The sequence below is a fragment of the Phasianus colchicus genome, chromosome 1 (genome assembly GCF_987193195.1).
Source record: "Phasianus colchicus chromosome 1, bPhaCol1.hap1.1, whole genome shotgun sequence".
In the NCBI taxonomy this organism is placed as follows: Eukaryota; Metazoa; Chordata; class Aves; order Galliformes; family Phasianidae; genus Phasianus; species Phasianus colchicus.
In genome coordinates this window covers 48474727-48490201 of record NC_143436.1, presented here as the reverse complement: position 1 = coordinate 48490201, position 15475 = coordinate 48474727, and the positions used below count along the sequence as shown (strand labels likewise).

Below are 15475 nucleotides of genomic sequence, written 5' to 3'. Positions count from 1 at the left end.
AGTATGTGGAAGTGAGGAACAAGATAACAGAGGTACAATAAGGAATATCCATAGCAGGTTTCAAACAATACAACTTAAATCTTGATTTAATGTTTTAAAAATTAATCTGAAATTGCACTTCCACATACTTTATTTTAAATTTAGCAGCATTAAAAATAGCACCTCCAGAGGAAGAGAAGCGAGCAAGCCAAGAGTTTGTTTCCAAACTGAATTAACTTGTTACATATGGTGCTGAACCTCTTAACCAGTGAAATACAACATTAGTTCTGACCGAAATAAAAGGAGAAGAATGAGAGCTGGAGCTTATAAGTGCTGAATTCCTGGGAGGGGGGAGGAAGAGGGGAAACACACAGAGGCACAAAGCACAATCAGAAGATGATGGGGGCAGAGGAGGACAAAGGCCCTGCAATCTTCCTGGCAGAAATTGGTCTGAGGCACAAGAACTGCAGAGTATTCAATCATAAAGATTGCACCAAGAACTGTATCATCTTTGCTGAGGAGAGCAGAGCACACATGACCTCTGCAGTGGTCCAGACAGCTTTTTTTTTTTTAAGTAAATTTAAAAGCAGTGTTCAGTCCTTTAATTTCAAATAAAGTGCAGTCTTGATATTGGTGTAACATCCATTTCAAAGAGTAGCTTCCCTGTACTCTGCAAAGATTCAGGCCTTCAAAGGTGTCAAATCTGGCACTTAAACTATTAGCTGCATCACTTCCAATATTTATACCTCATCAGATAATACTTCAGCTACAGGCAGCCATGGATCTAATCAGGAGCACAGAAAAGAATGTTCAGCTGCAGTGCTTTCCATGCTGCTGCCAACAGAATGCCAAATGTCAGCAAAGACCAGCAAGGGAGCAAGCAGTCTTCTTTAAAGGCTTAGAACAAAGTTAATGGACTAATACATCCTACTGTTAAGTGTAAGACCATCTGTACTTAAAACTGGCATTAAACCTTTCACGCATTGCCAGGCCAAGAGGAAAAGTGTAGCAAAATGCTCTTCCAACCCACTACAATCAAATAAAGGGACATGAGGCATCACCATTTAAACTGCATTAGCTGTTGTTAGGAGTATGGGATTTAGTAAGTTTTGTACACAGCATTTTAAGATTGAGTTTTACAACATACAGAACTGAACAGCAGTACGACACAGGTCAGGCCCTCTTTTGGAAAGGAAAAGTAGCAAAAGCAAAAAAAAACCCACTAAATCCTGAAGAACTTCATACCAAATGTTAAGCCAAAAACCACAGGAAAAAGGTCAATACATATGCTGTCATTTCAGTTTCTTTGGATTTCTGCTTCTGCATAAAACAAGTCATGATTTTGGTATTAAGTATCACCCTAGACAGGAGACAAAGTCCAAACAACAAAGAAATTTGTGTCCTAAATGGAAATACGGTTGCATTTTGGGAAAACACCAAGTCGAAGACTCAGTACTAAAGGACAGTGCTAGTTCTGATATCTCACCCTTCTCCATAGTCCGAAGTCTAGAACAGTAGTCATTATCAGTATACTAGGATGTTTCCTTCTTTCACTAAAACCCCAAAGGTGGCATTAGACAAGAAAGGATTTGGCATTCAAGATGAGCTCGATAGCAAAAGACATGAAATCAGGAGAAGATGCAAACAAGTAAAACTGTTCAAGCGTGGAAAAGCTCAGGACTTAAGTCTAAATGTAGGCAAGACTCACTCAAAAGTATGCATGATAATCAGTGTCTTGGTAAGGTATGCAATGCCATTACAGCAATGACTGCTGGATGGCACCCAAATCTAGCAATAGGTCTGTCTACCTATTTATTGGCTCAGCCTTTAAATATGCATAATTCTATCAGTTAAACTCTGCATATTAAAGAGATAAGCTACAATAACAAAAAGCCCTTGATAGAACAATATTTGGATTTACCTATTATTTCCATCTACAAAGACTTATGACATTCAAGACCATTTTGAAATTCCAGGAACAACTCACAAAGTCTGCTGCTATCTCCAATAAGGTTCAGATTAAAAAATTTGAAAATATCAGCTGTAAAATCAAAGACAACAGATAAAAAAATCTTTCCCTCTAAACAGGCTTTAATTCTGTATGTTCTCTACCTCTCTCTATTCACAGCTGACTATTTAATCTATCACAGATTCCTAGTATCTGTGGGAAGAATACACACACAGTGTGGTATAGAATTAGTCTTGGAAAAGTTGCAATTCAGCCATCTCATTGTTACCAAATTGAGAAGTTCTTGCAATTATGTTTTCATTTGGAATCAAATTCAGGATAATTATGAAATTAATGTATGAAATAACAGCCATTGTTTCAGAACATCAATTACTTGCATCTTACATAAAACTGACAGGAAAGGTGGATTAATTTCCAGCTTTTTACTCTACTTTTAACTGTGTAATTTTATTCTTACACTTTTTCTACGTAATAAAAACCATGTTTATCAACCACACAGTAAGCTACATGTTATTTTTCTAGTACTAATATGTACATATCTCATATTATCATGTGTCTCAAAATATACTGTTAATGTGGAATCTATTCTATTCTGTGACTGATTCTGTGACCATACCTAGAATTTTAGAATATAACACCAGGCAGGCTAGCAAAGATGACAGTGTATTTAGTCATCAAAGTACAAGGCTTCTCGATAGCCTAAAGTAATACTTAAAAAAAAAAATATATATATATATATATATATAAAAATAAAATAAAATATATATATAACATCCACACACTCACACTGCTGTCACTGCATCTTTCCTTTGGTTTTACATGAAGAATAAACAACAGCTACACAATCTAAGTTAGGACTGTTTTAGCTACAAGCAAGCTGTCTAGAAAGTCATCACCAAACTTTTCTCCTAAAGCATAGTTTTAATCACACTGTACACTTTCTAACCCATCCCATCCCAGAGAACACCAATAAGCATGAGCTGTTCCTTACAATAGGACCACGCATCATCTATTTTGCAAAAATCATGCTTTCTGGGGGAGGGAGAGATTCAATTTGATTGAAACAGTCAAAAAGTTCCTTTAAAGACTGGGGACAGACATTTCTGATGAGCATGGTAGATTTCAAGTATAGTCAATTTTACTTTGAAGTCAACTGTGTCATGGTGTCATTTCACCAGAAACAGTAGAATAAGATTAATAAATACTAATTCTGAGAAAGAGGCTACCAAATCCCACACAAATTATTTTTAAATGAGAACTTAGAAATACTAGGTAGGACCTGTGCCCTCCCATTTAAATTTATTGTGCTTCACAGAACAGAACTACTTGGATACGTGGAGGTATAAACACAGCACAGCTCTGATTTGAGAAGAGACAAAAGACTGCTTTAGAATATTACACGTAACATACCAAACGTGAATACTTCGCATTCATGTGAATACTCGTGTCTACGTAAGGTAGAAGCAGCAGGAATCACAGAATCACAGAATCGTAGGGGTTGGAAGGGACCTCCAGAGATCATCGAGTCCAACCCCCAATTATAATGCAAACAAATGAAAACAGGAGTTCAGAAGACAGTGTTTTCTTCATACAAGCGCCAAAAACACAAATATATGTAAATGAAATCAACTGAATTTGACTTCAAAATGAGTTTTTAAGACAAGTTTAAAAGCTTCTTGTTTTCACATAAAAGGAAAACAAGAAGAGGGCTGGTTAACCACAGCACACAAACTAATCAGATGATGCACGGAAAATAATGTTCTCCATTATTTGAATGACAGGTCAAGTATAACTTGCTTTAGAAATTTATAGTCCTGTAAAAATCGATCAGAAATCTTAAGAAACGTGCAACTTTGACAGAAGTTGGGGATCTCTGCTAGAAAACAACTTAAAGTTTTGCTTACACTTGGTTTCTTTTGCTGTTACAGCTGCAATAGCCAAGTTGATAACATTTTCTAAAACACCCTAATACAGTCTAAGAAAAAACCTAACAAGAGGAGCTTTGAGTGTATTACAATTAATCTCTCCATAACACTGAATGGGTATAACAATACTCACGGCCTTTTTAGGTCAGTTAGAGCCTGTTACAAACCACTAACAAAGTCCTGTTTTGGTGGTTTCTTTATTGATATACAACTTCCCTCCCTGTAAGCACATCAAGTAGGTGAATCTGTAAATCAGGGAAACTAGGGAAGTCCTACAATTACATACTTGCTGCTGATAGATTAAAAGTAAGCGGAAGGAACTGGGATTATTTTCAAAAAAAGGATTTGTTGAGAGGCTTGTACACTAAATACAGACTTGATCGTTTCCAATTTATTAAATGTTTCAAGTCAGCATATCAAAACATGGGCACCTCCTGATTTTCAAATTACTTGCATTTCTGAAGCAGTTAGAATCACTGCAGGAAATCCAATGTACTACATGCTATATGAATAGCACAAGCACCAACTAGCAAGCAACACCAGATTGACTTGAGACTTCTGAGAACATGAAAAAAAGCAGTAAATCTGTGTTTGCATAGACTTTTTTCAAGTTACATAAATTAACACGCAGATCAGCTGAGGAGCATTTGCACAGCAGCAACTGGTGCTAACTATAAACTAGGCAACAGTGTTAACAAAAGCCTAAAACCAATACAAAGGAACTTTCCATAGAGACTACAGCAGATGTTTGTTTTCCATTCTTAGCACTGTAACTGCCAAAGAGAGGAGAGATCAATTGGATCTAATTTTGTTGCATACAAAAAAAGGATACACTTAAGTATCATTTCTGTTGCCTTAAAACATACAGGGAAAGCACATGAAATGAGCTTTGTGTAGCAAAAAAAGGAACACAACTGGCTCCTCAAGGATATACAAAGAAATCCACTTTCCAACTACTAAAATGAATTCAAATAATGCAATTTAAAGAACACTTTTTGCAAACTTAGAAATAACCTGTACTGAAACAGGTCATTTTTCAACACTGAATGCTTTTCCCCACCCTCCTACTCCACAAGACAGTACTGTTACCAACCCTGTGATTAGCAAGTTTTAAAACTTTAAGATGAAGTCAAAACTTCGGCTTGTAACGTTCTTCCAAGTTCTTTATAGTTTAGAGAGAAACAATTTGTACTCCTAGAAACACTACATTTTTACTCCATATAGAAAACAAAAACTCCTCTCCCACCATTTCAATGCAATCAATAACAGTATTTTTTGTTTAAAGACTTTTGAACTATTTGCATTTGTCCTCTGGACTAAATGGTTATATTACGAATCAGTTGAAGGACCCTAGCACAGTACTGTAGCTTCAACAAGCCTCCAAAGAGGACAAAGAACAGAGAAACACAGCCAGAAACAGCACTTACATCAGAGCATCAAAACCAAGTATCTTCTTCTAGATCATTATCTCACAGTGCAGCTGAGACTTCAAAATCCAACAGCAACAAAAACCCACATCAGCAACACTGTCAGCAGCAGTTTTCCTTACCTCAAGGCTACAAAGAGCTTACAGAGTTCCTACTTGTAGTTTATTATGAAACTAACATTTTTTTCCCTACTAGGAAAAGAGAACTTGTGTGGGTCAAGGTATGTAGTAACCGTGGAAGCAATTTTAAAAGTTCACTTCTGGAATTTGATCAGAACAATGATTGTTCCTTAGCTGTAATGCTTACTGTAAGAGCCTATCAATTCATTCAGAACAGCCTGGAATGACATGACTATGCATTTATTTATTCCAACACCAGGGCCCTCACAATCAGGACAAATCCTGTTACACACATTGCAAGCATCCGATCAGTGAAAGATCACCACAACATTAAGGCCATCTGAAGCACAGGAATGAACAGCACTCAGTGTTTTATTATGCAGTCACCTGGTTGTGCACAAGAGGGAACAACCCCAGCCAAGACATCAGGAACTAATTATCATTACAATTTTTTTCAGTTTTAGGAACTCTGATCAGCACCTGCATGTCAACATGAAAGTCACAATGCACTTTCAGGGCCTACTCACTAATCTTAAGAAAAGCCCAGTCTGGCAAAACTGAAGAACCAAAATACCAATCTGCTTAGGCACAAAATTAAACGGGCACAGAATACTCCACCTTCCTTATAAAGCTCAATGTTACAAGGCTAAACGTCCACTTTAAAAAAAACACATGGAAAGGGCATATTTAAAATGATGTTCTCCCTCTCTTCATAAGCCTAGTATGACAGTTAAGAGATACAGTTCTAGCACTTGTAGCTGGCTATTTCTTTTTCCTGTCCTGACTCAGAGCTCTAAGCTGAAAGCATGAAATAAATCACATTCATGGCTGTCCTGATTCACCTACCTGATATAGGGATCCCTCCCAGACCTGTGCTGTGTTGTGGTTGGAGATTCAAGTCCAAGAAATTACTATTTGAGGTGGGATTTGCTGTGTGGTTCAAGTGCATGATGCTATTGCGTGGAAAGGCCATCCAAGGATAGCGAGCTGCTTGGCCTGGAAAACTGAAGGAGTTGTAAACTGCTCGATGTTGTTGAAACTGTGGGAACCTCTGTGGCATGACTGGAAAGGTGCTACTGAGAGAGTTGGCATTTGCGGGTGCAGCAGGATGCAGAAATCCAGAGCCTGGCCCTTTGGCAGTTGTAGTGTGTGGGGAAGGGTTCTGAAGAGATGTGGGCGAGAGGGAAGGTTGGTCTTGAACTGACAGTTCCTTCTCAATCAGGTCTGCTAAGGCTTTGCGGGTGACGTCAAAGGGGTCAAACCCTAAGTCGTCCTCTTGCTGTTTGGAGGAACCAAACCCAAAAGCCGCTTGCCAGTCTGTGGAAGAAGATACTGGTATAGTTTCTGTTGGAGAGGAATAAGATTTAGAACAAGGATTAGTAAGTACTTGTCCATAGAAAAATCTCACCTTAGCGTGTTTTACTGTTGCCAGTTTATCTTAATATTTCTTTGTAAATTGCTCAAAGACAATATTCATCAGGAACTCTATTTTCAGACAAAAGACAAAATTTCTACTTTAGTTGAAGCAGTAGAACTAGAAAGCAGTGGTTTTACTGCAGAATTCCTTCAATTGCATAAAAGCTATTGTCAAATAAGTATTTTTCAGGAAAAGCAGAGTAGAAAGACCAGTGAACTTTATAATGTTGTATAACATTATACTTAACATCCAGTTACTGGAGGGACGTGTAACCAGAGTTTAAAGTTGCTCAATATTTTGTTTAAAGTATTAACGCTGAACAAGAAACTGGGTGGGAGGAAGTAGGGTGGAGGGGGGTATTTTCTCACAGGTACTTCTGAGTAGTGGTTGAAAAGGAAAAAATAGTCTACTACTATTGAAAAACGAGCCAAAGTCTTAACTGTGCACTTTGATTAAACAAAGGAAATAAGGCACTGCATTACAAGAATTTAATATTCTTAAGCAGCATTGCAGAGTCTTTTCTGAATTTTCCATTGGCACTTATTTGGCACTGATTTTTTGTTCAGGTTTAGAGCATGCCAATCCTATTTTCAGAACATTTCTCCTCAAAACTGCACTGAAGAAAGCAAAGTACAAGGAGGCAGCATCACTTACATTAACTCCCTCTGCTGGTAGGGAACCTGCTGCTTAAGCCTAGTGTCCTCTCAAAAAGAATATCTACAACTCCATTTCCAGAAAAGAAAAAGACAAACTCCCTGCCCTTCACATTTTTACTGTAATAGCAATAATATATTTTTATTAATTATGGAAAAAAAATTCTGCTACTTGGAAGTTGTCTCCCACTGCTACTTAATCTTCATACTATTGTGTGTATAGTGTCTTAGCAACATTTTCCTGATAATATTATTTAAAAATATTTCCCAGAACGGAGAGAAACATTAAAAGACTAGCCACTAAGCTACCAGATATAAAAGTATCATTACATTCTATTTATTATCATTCTTATTTCATTTAATTTTCTACCACATCTCAGGTTTCTAATTTGAGAACTTTAAAGTACTGTTAACCATTCCCAAGACTGTATCAATACACCTAATATATCTAAAAAGATGTTTCACTCAAGTGAACTGGTATTTTATGCCTTCCAGTTACTGCCATTTTAATGGTATTTTTATCTTTTCTGAATACATATAATCTCACTTCAGAAAGATTATTCATCTTCAGATAACTATGCAGGATACCAAAGAAAATTTGGAATTCTGCTGCATAGAAATACACAAATGGCTAAGAAAAACAAAGCAAATGCTCAGGTAACTTAGCCACACAGTTGGAAAACTCTAAAAGTTTCTTTCAGGTGAAAGTTTATGTCAGTGCAATTCATTTGTACAGTAGAGTGAAACCATGATAAATATTTGTGAATCAAAGACAGTGATATAAAATATATCCCAGAGTTTAGTTTTAGACATCAATTGCAAAAGCAAGCAATACACAGCAGCATAAGCTGGGTGCATAGCTGTGCATACCTGATGTGAAGAGGCTCTGTGGTTCTGGTGCTGTAGGCCAGTCATTTGAAGTCTGTGGAGAGCTGGGGAACGGAGGAAGCCCACTGGGGATGGGGTTAGGGTGCCGGAAGTTGTCAGAGAAGAGTGACTGTGATTCTGTTACAGCTCCTTCAAAAGGAGACCGCGCACTGTGGTTAGATGAACTGATGGGTATGGCTGGATTGGGTTTTGTTAAACCAGGCGGCGGTGAAGGTGTGTCACTGTTTGTTATCTACAGGCAAAGATGAAAGAAAGACAATTAAGTCATGAGAGTTTATGTATATTCTTCACTAACAATTGAAAATTCTCTTCAAAACTTCCAGCTGCTTTTAGTTTAGTTATATCATTCAGTATGATTTTTAACATTAAGCCAACTTAGCAGTAGCACGTTTTAGTTTTATTTAAAATTACATTATACTTCAGAAAGTATTCAGAAATTTGCCTCTCATAGCATAAGTTGCATCAAACCAAACAAACTCAACTCATGTGTTCACAGGATCTATCTTTGTCTTACCTGCTGGGAGCTGTCACCGTTTCCTATACTGAGGGAATCTGAAGGTTTGTCGATAGGGCTGCAGAAGTGGGAAGGGAAAGTCAGTAAGTCACGTAAGTATTTAATGTGAATATCAACATTTGATTTTGTAGTGATAGAAAAGCTTTGAAGTAAACCAAAATTAAATTGGAGGAGTTAAGAAGGAAAAAAAGTCGACTCTTTGAGACTTTAGTTATAAACATTCCAATTATTTGCCATATAACATTTCTTCCAATGACTCTCCACTCTGCTTGTGGAATACCCTGTTATGGGACAAAAGAAAAGTTATAAATGTCTTCAGAATAACTGCCACTCCAAAAAAAAAAGACTTATGTTCTACAGCAGCATTCCATTTGTGGTCAGTTCTATCTCCTTTATTACTGCAGTAAAACTCGGGAACCGATTTGTGTTCTAAATACTGAAGTTGCCAGTTCCCATATAAATCCTAAATAAATCCAGGGAAAGAAAAGAATAAATTAACTACTTAATCCTGGTGTTAAGACAAGCTTCCTGTCAGCCTTGAAGCTTTATCTTATAAAAATTAGTTCCAAGGTGAGAAAATTGATTTTTGAGATGACAGAAAGCAAAAAATGCAGGAAAATATAAGAAAAATTGTCAATAAATGTAAAGAGAAGAGCAGGTATAGCAGAAAGTCACCTCAGAATGCTATTACTGAGAATTTACATGACTCAGCTAAAATGGCACACCTTGGGATTCAAGATTCAACAGGCACTTGTGAACAGCCTTAGTTATACTAAATACCACAATAATGAAATCGTGAAAGTTTAAGTTAAACTTTAAGGCAGAGATTTTCATCTGAAAAATATTTTATCTGCTCTTAAGAGAATACACACAAGCGTCTGACTGCATATCCCCAAACACTGGTCCTACAGACAACGACCAGAGGTACGATTCTTATGAACATCACAAATTACAGGTATAACCTGTTAGTGCAAAGTAAATATAAATACAGAAGTCATTTTAACTGGGTGCAGACTTCAGATTGTAGCTACACTTTGTTTTCAAACACTCCTTGCTGTTTTAAAGCGTAACATTGCATAAAGCCATGTAGCAAAGTCCAAAACTCAAGAATTTGCTCCTCCACTCATATTTATTCACTGCCTCCAAGAATAACTAGTCTAAAGTCAGTAGATTTAATTCTTCTCTATTCTAGAGAAATTGTATAAAAGCTACTCATCAATGAAAACAATTTGGGAGCAAAAGAATGCTGAACTGGCATCTCAAAGATAATTGAAGGTCAAGTATTTACAATCACAAAAGAAAAATCAGAGAAATATTTGCAATCAAGTATTACTCCAGTAAAGACTTACTGGGGTACTTGGTGGTTGAAAACTATTAAAAAAAGTTCTTCCACTTTGAATAAGCTCCCTTATTTTATTAATTTCTGAATAGCTACAGCACAGAAATTTGCTGTAGACTTCATTAATCAAAGTTGATTGCAGAGCTCATGTGCCTGGTACATCTTCTCAAAGCCTTTGATAGGGAGTCACAAAATCACAGCTTAGAGCTATGCAAAAGGTAACTTAATAGCAACACAGACGCAGAAAGACAATGATCATTATACTTGAACCTGCTTAAGAAGCCTTTAATTTTAAGACATGCTTCCAGACCCCAAGAATGAGCATGATTCATTACTGACTGGTCATAATATTTTACTTATATGTAGTAAATTCTTTCCAGAAATGACAAGGAAGAAGTCTTGTGTTAATACTGAGACGCAACCATAGGATCTGTCCACATCTCAGCTGAATTGGTATTACATCTAAGAAGTACCACTTAAAGCAGCATTCAGTATCAGCTCAATACTGGCTTAAAATGAAGATCAGCTGCCTAATCAACAGCACTACTTCTTGAAATATTTAGTATTTACCTTGTTATTTTCCCATTCAACCTCTGAATGGGCCCAAACAATCTGGTCCAGTAAAAAACGCTTGCAAAGGGAGAAAAGAACAATTCTATGCAAGGGAGGCACCAAAATCGGGCAAAAAAATACTGGTCAATAATAAAAAGTTATTGCAGGCAGATGAATTACTTGCTTTGTACACAGAAGCCTCAGTTGAATGTGCTGTCTTATTGTTCCTGTTACTGATAAAAAAAATCACGGAGTCATTGTCTCTACAGTAGAGACAATGTACAGTTTTTGGAACACATTACAGTGAAGAGATGAAAAATAGTCAACCCTAATACTTAGTTTCCTTCTCTTGAAGGTTTTTCTAGTATTAAGTCTCCTGATGTACAGCAACTGACATGTTACATTTGTGGAATGGTTTTGTACAGAATTGAAGGGTTCAGTTTTGGCTGGGACCATGCACGGCTGCAGGCAGCTTTATAAGCTGTTGATGCCCTAATTATGCAGCTCACCTCAGCCCATACCTGTACCATCACTAGCAATGTGAGAGTTCTCCTGCAGAGTCTGCCAATCAGCCTTTTTGACATGGGCTAAGCCAAGCTTGGCTTTCTGTGTCCTGATCAGGGTTTGAATCCAGTTCTCCAACCACAGAGACTGGAGAACAATTCCCTCCACACCAATCAGTGAGAGAGAACAAGCTATCTGAAGTATAAAAGGCAGCACAATTACCCGAAATCTGAGTCTGCACCATCTGGAGTCATGTGTTCTGGGTCTGTGCCATTTTCTAATATAGGAGGCGTTTTCCTGTGTTCCATTGTTAAGCCGTTGGCTGATTTACTTGAACTCTGTAATGATGGCCAGGCATCTTTGTTATTACTGTTGGGTCTGGAAAAAGGCAAGAGTTAAAAAAAAAAAAAGAAGAAAAAAAAAAGAAGAGTTCAAGTTATGAAGAAAGTGTTTTAAAAATTGTAAGCACTGAGGAAATGAATCCTTGCACCAGATAAACCACAAGAGCAGATTTATCTGGATATTAGAATTTAAATGGTGATGATTAAAAAAAAATAGAGGGGTAGAGATGGGAGAAAGAAAACTGGGCAGAACCCTCAGTTTTCTTCACTGAATAGATAACTGCACTGCCAGTGCTGGAGTCTGAACATGTTCATTCAGGAAAAAAAAAGTCCACTGACAGTTTCAAGTATCCAGACCTACGTATACCTCATTTGGAGTTACTGGCTTCATCCCATAAGCATTTTAAGTCATTTAAATCATTAACTAAACCATTTTTAAGAAAAAAACTTCTACATCCCGGGATCTATCAAGCCTGGCTCAGATTAAGTTTGTGTTTTATTCCTGCACAAGAGTCCACAGCATTACTAATGGACCATGAGACCAGTCAGATGAACATTTTTCATTCAAGTTACTGCTCATTTCCCTTCCAGTTTAAAGCTATAATTACTCCTCAAACAAAGACCCATTAAGTTCCATTTCAGAGAGCACATTCAATCTGAAAATTTCAGAAAACTCAAAGCCAAAAGTATCACTGAAAATAGTTATATTTTATACAAATTAAAGTACTCTGGAATATCATCTATAACCAAATGCATTCAAGTACACTGTCATCCAAGAAAACTATAATAATCCGAAGTCTCAATATGAGAGGTTTATCTTTACCTTCTCCACTTTTTTTCCCCCATTAGCTTCAGCTTTCCATTTGTTTCAATTATGATGCTGCTTTTAGTGTTCAAGTGCTGTAGTTCAACTGCTGTTTTTGTAACTAAAAAGCTCTCAAAAAATGTATTTTCTGGTAAATGTTTCTTCTGCTGCCCTCTTCATTGATGTTCTTAATACATGGTCCAATACCTACTCTACATATCTGGGTCAATTATTAATTGGCAGTCATAATCTGGAGATTCCCATAGCTGTTCATAGCTGTCTCAGGCAGCTAGGTCAGGTATTACTAGCTAACCTCAAATGCCTATTATTATTTAAAGATTTGCTACTCTACTTGTACCTCTTCTCACATACCTATCCAACATGCATGCAGATGAGACACTCAACCAATTTACATATCTCATCCTTGCTCTGTACACACTGAAAAGAGAGACAGCAAGTTGACTGAATATTGAGCAGTGAAGACAACCTATACATCCTTGCAGTAATTTAATATTGTCTCAAAACGACCCACTCACAAAGGTGAGTTATAAATCTAGATGTAACAAGACTAAATCCATTAATAGACTTCAAATACACTTATGTTCACTACAACATAAAGTCACCTCCATACTACAACTTGAAAATGTCACAGTAAAAATCAGTTTTGCAATCAAAATGAAAAGTTAACAGCCTTTTGTTGCATTTCGTACATGTTCTTGTTGTTTTTTTCTTCTATGTTCAAAGCCATATGCTTCCAAAAGCCTTCTCTAGAAGACCAGCAAGTACCTAACAAGTATTTTTCCTCTTCCAGCAAATGAAAACATTTGTTTCAGTTCTTAGGGGAAAAGTTAGTAGGAAAAAAAATTCTGAGGAGGAACTTTGAAATAACAGAATTTTGAAAAAAGCATTTCTGCAGAGTTTAAGAAATGCTGTCTTCCCTATTATTGTTTATTTATAAATATCCATCTACTATTCAGAAGCCAACTACTATTTTCTTCCAAAGAAATCGGCATGCCAGAAACACGACTGACACAAAACTGTCAGAAGCTCTAATAAACTGGCAGATCTAGTACCATATTAGTGAATCAAAACAAAGAAGAACATGACTAGGTACAAAGTTGTAAAGAACAAAACATTTACCAGCTCACAAGCTAAATACTGAACTAATAAGACAGGACTTTAAGAAAATAGTTAAAAATCCTAGCTGCAAGAAGAAACATACTTTGCAACCCACAAGATGGTGCCTAGTCATTAGGAAAGATCAGATTCTGTGTGATGTTGTTCAGGTGAAAAGAGATATCAACTCCAGATTACTTGTTCCCTTTACAGAAACATGCCATTTTTCCTCAGAAGTGCTAAAAATTTTAGCACTGGTCATGCTCCAATTCATACTTGCTACCTGAAGGCTTAAACTTGCTGCTGTTTTAGATGGAGCATTCTCTCATATCTGGTGCCACATCTTCATTCGTCTTGCTTGGATCTAATTAGGTGTCAAATTATTATTATTTTATGTTCAAAGTCTGAACTAATTAGTGCACAAACAATGCAGGAAGCAGTACGTTTGCTTTCTTTGCTCTACTCTTCCTTTCAAGTCAATACTGAATCAATGCACAAGAAATAAAAAGATGTAACAAGTCCTTGAGAAAAGATCAAGCCTGACCACTTGCAGTCAAAGAGTGCATGACACTGTAGAAGTTCAAGAAGATAATTCCAGCATATCACTTGGCATGCCAATCCTCAGAATCGTATTCTATGGATTGAAGCTCCACTGACATCATTTTAGATACAGTGCTTCCTTTCCTGCTTAAATTGTTCTGTTGTGACGTTACCAGCAGCAAACCATCTGAAAATCAGTGGATAAATTGGTCCACAACATAAAACACGATCAAAGCCAAGGTGCACATGAAGCGCAATTTAAATTTTGCATTTCACCCTACCAATGTTTGTAAGAATCCTATTATGAGAATTCAAAAAAAGGAGCATAGAAATTTATTAATAGCTTCTATCTTAAATATAAGATTTGAGCAGATAATTCACAGGAGGACTGACAACCTTAGACTTTCATTCACATTTGTATGACTGTGCTCATATCAACAGAAATCTTTTCATAACTTCATGAATAAAAACCAACTGCAACAGAACAAAACAGCAATAAGCGCAATTTTGTGATTAAAACAGTGAAAATGATTTTCGTGAATTTCCAGATTCCAAGGTTTCTATACTTAAAATAAGAACTGCAGTCAAAGTCATGCTATGAAGACAAAATAAGAAAAGCATATCAAGACACTAGGCTGTCTGTTGTACAACTAGACTGCATTCATATATCAAACACTTTACCAAGAACGTTAACATCTGTTATTTAATTATTGCAATATATATTTATGAAAATATGAAATGAAAGATCTTTAAGAATAAGAAAGCCTCACTTGGAAATACTGATCTAAATGCACACTTGGTAGAAGCGAGTATTAACAAAGCATTACATAGGCCTCTAACTAAAGAGAGAGGAATGTTACCTAAATTTTTCACACAACACACTGAAAAGAGCAGGCTATTTAAGGAATGCAAGAGGAACAAGAATGTCTTCTGTGGAGTAACAGGTAACAAAACATTGCCAAGTAGTGCAGCATCAGTACTTACGCATCGTACCTCTGCAGTGCTGTCACTTTGTTCTTGTTCTTGTCAACTGTACCCGTAGATAACTGAAGAAAGTTGGGGTTTAGTTTGTATAGTTCTTGCAGTAGTTTCTGTTCATATTCTTGGTGCTTACCCGCCTACAAGGAAAGAAGAACTTGCAATGAATGACACTAATTTCACATATTTATGTACATCCCAAAACTTAGTAATTGAGCTGTACCAGCTTGAGAGGTCACCCTGACAGACTCAAAAAGTGCTTCTTAACCTCAATATTGACATGATCCCAGCAAATCTAAAGCTTGCCTAGAAATAACTCAGGTGAATTTAGCCAGTTATATATATTTTATATATATATATTTCTTTTTTTTGCTTCTAAGGCAGAAAAATAGTTGCAGTCTTGCTAAAA

The 15475-nt window shown here is 36.7% G+C and overlaps 1 protein-coding gene across 10 annotated transcripts in view; it reads right to left on the bottom strand.

Moving 5' to 3' along the window:
• The window catches only part of CNOT4 (CCR4-NOT transcription complex subunit 4), a 68265-nt gene that overhangs the window by 10396 nt on the left and 42394 nt on the right, over window positions 1-15475 (bottom strand). For 5 of the 10 annotated variants that reach the window (XM_090140421.1, XM_090140419.1, XM_090140448.1 and 2 more), the window contains exons 7-11: window positions 15073-15206; window positions 11509-11664; window positions 8892-8949; window positions 8360-8609; window positions 6266-6763 (exon numbers count right to left, since the gene is read on the bottom strand). In XM_090140421.1, the coding sequence (XP_089996547.1) occupies window positions 6266-6763; window positions 8360-8609; window positions 8892-8949; window positions 11509-11664; window positions 15073-15206 (1096 nt within the window). The remainder of the gene's footprint in view (window positions 1-6265; window positions 6764-8359; window positions 8610-8891; window positions 8950-11508; window positions 11665-15072; window positions 15207-15475) is intronic. The other 5 variants (XM_090140427.1, XM_090140451.1, XM_090140438.1 and 2 more) reach the window with 3 other exon arrangements.